The sequence below is a fragment of the Lotus japonicus genome, chromosome 5 (genome assembly GCF_012489685.1).
Source record: "Lotus japonicus ecotype B-129 chromosome 5, LjGifu_v1.2".
NCBI lineage: Eukaryota > Viridiplantae > Streptophyta > Magnoliopsida > Fabales > Fabaceae > Lotus > Lotus japonicus.
Window position 1 is genome coordinate 20035801 of NC_080045.1, and position 4024 is coordinate 20039824.

Here is a 4024-nt window from a genome sequence, read left to right on the forward strand (position 1 = left end):
TGGGGTGTTACAGATTCTCAAGTCAAGGCTTTAACTTTTTGTAGTTTCTCACCTCATCTTATTTTCAGTTGTAAAGTTTTAATTTTTTGGATCATTTTAAGTTTGTAACGTCGTTTTTATATAGATCTACTGTAATTTATTCGAGATTTGTTGTTTATTGTGCATTTTTCTTCTTCTGTGTTCTATTTTGATCCAGATCTGTGTTCTTCCATCTTCTTGTTCTTTTTTTGGCGATTATTTTCTGGAATCACTACCCGGGAAACCCACCCGGAAGAACCGACACCCGACCAAACCGGACTCGAACCACCCGTAGCCATTGAACGGACGGTGGTGGGCTTGGTGGTTTGGTGTTCTTCACCCGACCAAAACCGGGTTTTGGGCCCTAACACGCCCATTGGACACCCCTACATTTTTGTATGCCTAACAATCATTTTTCTTTTAAAATGTTGGGAATTTTAGTTAGTTAGTGTACTTTGTATTGGTTTGTATAGTTATAATCGTTACAAGAAAAGTGCTTATGAGCGTCGGCCAAAATCTGACACTAACAAGCTCAAAATCTACGCTAGAGCTGATTCGACATCGGCTTAGCGTTGACATCATGACTGACATTAAATGACTTGAAGCTAACGTGAAGAGTCGGCCTCAGCCGACACTAAAGTTTAGTGTCAGTTATGCTGATTTTAAGCTGATGCGACACACCAATGGTTATTGTCGACGCTAAATCGTAACTATTAACATCGGTTGTATACGATGACATTGTATTTAAACAACGTTAAAGTCGGCCGCAACATACACTAACTTTTGAATTATTCATGTTTAGATGACTATTTATCAAGCTTCAACCCGTATTCGCTTTTCACTTACTTCTCCAGGTGAATAGTTTTATCAAATATATATATATATATATATATATATATATATATATATATTATTGTGTGTTTTGAATTTGGTCATATAATTTTATCACTTAATCAATGCTGATCAATGTGATTCCCAAAATCTAATTAATAGAGTGGTAATGCTAAATTCAAAGCCCTCAAGGGTATTAAAAAAATTCTATGCTTTGAAGAGTGTGTATCATCATGGAATTGGAGAAAAATTGCACTCTTGTAATGCAAGTTATGGGGCATTGCCTTATAACCGTACGTGAGTGTTTGCAGAACCAAAAGTATATGTAACTCTAACGTTGGTAGGATGAAGAATAATTCTCTTTTCTGACAGATAAATCTGAAAACAGCAAGAGGAAAGAAAGTATATCATTATACATTGTTACTATTTGGCCTCAAAGACTGTTTGTTTACAACCTCGAATTATTTGTCATCAACGATATGTATTCTATACTGTAGTATATATATAACTACAATAGTTAACAAGCAAAAAAATGCAACAATCAAATAAATCTTATCTCAAGGCAAATCAAAGGGGCACCAATTACCCATTAACAAGTCAGCATCATCATGAACTTGAGGTCCAAGAAGTGGTGGCTCTTGTGTGATTTGAAATGCATCATGGTTCATCATCATCTCTTCAGAATTTGACCACATCACATCATGTGAGGCTTCAGCTTCTTCACCTGGCAAAGGTGGAAGCTCAACATCACTCATAGTCTCTTTTTGAAGCCTTTGCATAGAGTTGAACTCGCTATAGTACATTTGGTTATTATCACCCTCACCCACGTTGGACTTTGTGGAATGTTGTTCAGGAAGATTCAAACACCCAGTAAGACAAAGTTCTTCAGGCAAAGAACTTGAATTTTCAAGAGAAGGATCAAAAACTGTTTGCAATTGATGATCCGGAATATTATTCTCAATCCCTGCTCCTGAATCTGGCTTCTGATGGAGAAAATTTGCATAAACTTGTGCAAGATCAATGTCTGATCCCTCAGTCACACCTGAAGAGCTAGAAGGTGAATTAACATTTTTCCTAGGTTCATAACACTGGCCAATTGGGTTATGATGATCTGTAGGTGAATTTCTGAAAGTAAGACCATCAATGGATTGTCTGAAGTTCTTGTTCCCTCTTCTGTTCTTCCTGCATCCACCGCCAACCGGAACGTTTCGGAGGGACCCACCTCTAGTCCAGTACCTTCTGCAGCCCTTGCAAAAATACCTTGGTTGAGTTAAGCTGTAGTTGTTGTAGTAGCAGAATTTGGTGTTGGAAGAACCACACCTTGGACAATTTGGTGATATCTCCACATTACTAGGCTTCCACCCAGAATTCTCCATCAAGCATTTAGATTGCGGTCGCGGTCAAGTTTGCAGTCTTTCCTAGTGCAGAAAATTGTGAATAAACGTGGCTATTATGGCTGAAATCACAACCACCTAAAAAAACTCCAAATCCTTGACATCCTGGCCGAAATCACTAAAACCATGTTTCCATCACAAAACAAGTCTATTCCTACATATGTGACATAAAAGAATACATGTTGTTGGCACAACACATATCCCTCTCTCTATGCTAATTTTGTCAGTATGTGTGTGTGAGAGAGAGAGGGAAAATTGAAGAGAAATTGGCAATGGTAGAGAATGTGGTTGGTTATATGAGGTAATGGTGAAGATAGAGTTCCCAAAGCACACATTGAGTGTTGGGGTTAAGTTTGTGTTGGGATGCACGTGAGATCATGGATGATGGGGTCTTGGAAATGTATATGCACCCATGCACATGAGCATATATGCACTCCGTAGGCTAATACAGAGTGTCGGTGTTTACTACACGTGGCGTGATGATATTGGTGGAGATGAGGGTGATTGGGGAAGCAAAGCCATCGATAGCACCATTTCAGGTTCCTTTCAACAGCAGACAGCTTAGAAAGAAACACATTCCCTCAAAAGAGTATAGCATCCCAAGTTCCCCAATCCCACTCTCTCGCTCATTGATCCATCACTGCTTGAAAGTAAAACTCAAACGGTTTAGCAGCCATTCCAATTTTGTACAAAAAAGTTTGCACTGTGACAACCATTGATGGTACCTCTGACAAAACCAACAACACTTTTTTAATTGTTTCTAACCACTATAAATTGTAAACTCTCCAATTTATAATAGTTTGGAACCGCCAAAATTTACTGTGTTGTTGGTATCGCCACAAAAGTGATATGCACTAAACTCAACTCTCCATCACATTACAAAAGAGAGAGCTAAAAAGGGAAAAAAAAATCATGGGTTTAATTTGTTTGTACTTTGTTATTATTACCATTTGTTACTAGGATGGAATAGATTGATGTTTCAATTCTTTAGTTTTATTTTCATAGTTGAATTAAAACATATTATATATCGAATAATAGCTCAAGTGCTAAGAGTTAGGGGATATACGAAATTGGGTTGGGGAGGTCCAGAGATCAATTCCTTGAGTGTGCAATTTATCTTTCTGATGTACTAAAAAAACATATTATATACTTTTTTTCTTTATTCTATTTTTTTTTTGGTTCACTAATCTATTCAATTTTTATCTTTTTTCTCACACTATTTCAATACTCTTTTTTCCTTTTTCTTTGTATCTTGTCTCTTTCATTCTCATTACATTAAAATGAATGGTCAATTTGGTCACTGAAAAATTTTATCACAGGAAATTAGTTTCTGGATGAAGAAAATATATCCCTGAATGTGTGAAATGTAGATAAAGTTAGTATCCACAATCAGATTTAGTCAATAGGGATTAGTTTGACTGACGCTCAACACATTCCCACATTTAAGTACTTTTAAGGCTTAATCATCAAATTAGTCACTGTCTTTGTGTCGCCGTATGAACCAGGTCTCTAACCGGAAAAATTTGTGAATTAAATCCTTATCTTTGAAAAACGTATGGAGCTAGTCCTCGCCGGAGTTCGGAGCTCCGGCGAGTGATGATGTAGCATGCTGACTGTGTAAATGACAGTGACATGGCACTAAAAAAATTTAAATTAATTTACACATATGATAATTAACAAAATTAAACTAATTCTAATTATAAATCAAAACTAATTAAACAGTCTTAATTCCCCCCCCCCAACTAATCCTAATTCCCTAACCAATTACCCCAATTCCCAAT

General features: G+C 36.8%; 1 protein-coding gene across 1 annotated transcript; it reads right to left on the reverse strand.

Annotated features, from left to right (window-relative positions):
- Window positions 1-1283: 1283 nt before the first annotated feature.
- On the reverse strand, window positions 1284-2511 carry LOC130720121 (dof zinc finger protein DOF3.5-like). Its single transcript, XM_057570740.1, has one exon. It carries the CDS (start codon window positions 2223-2225, stop codon window positions 1407-1409), a length of 819 nt encoding a protein of 272 aa, XP_057426723.1. The 5' UTR covers window positions 2226-2511; the 3' UTR covers window positions 1284-1406.
- Between the last annotated feature and the right edge of the window lie 1513 nt (window positions 2512-4024).

Coding starts and splice junctions, on each gene's coding strand:
- LOC130720121 (XM_057570740.1), bottom strand. CDS start 2,225: ATGGAGAATTCTGGGTGGAAGCCTAGTAATGTGGAGATATCACCAAAT.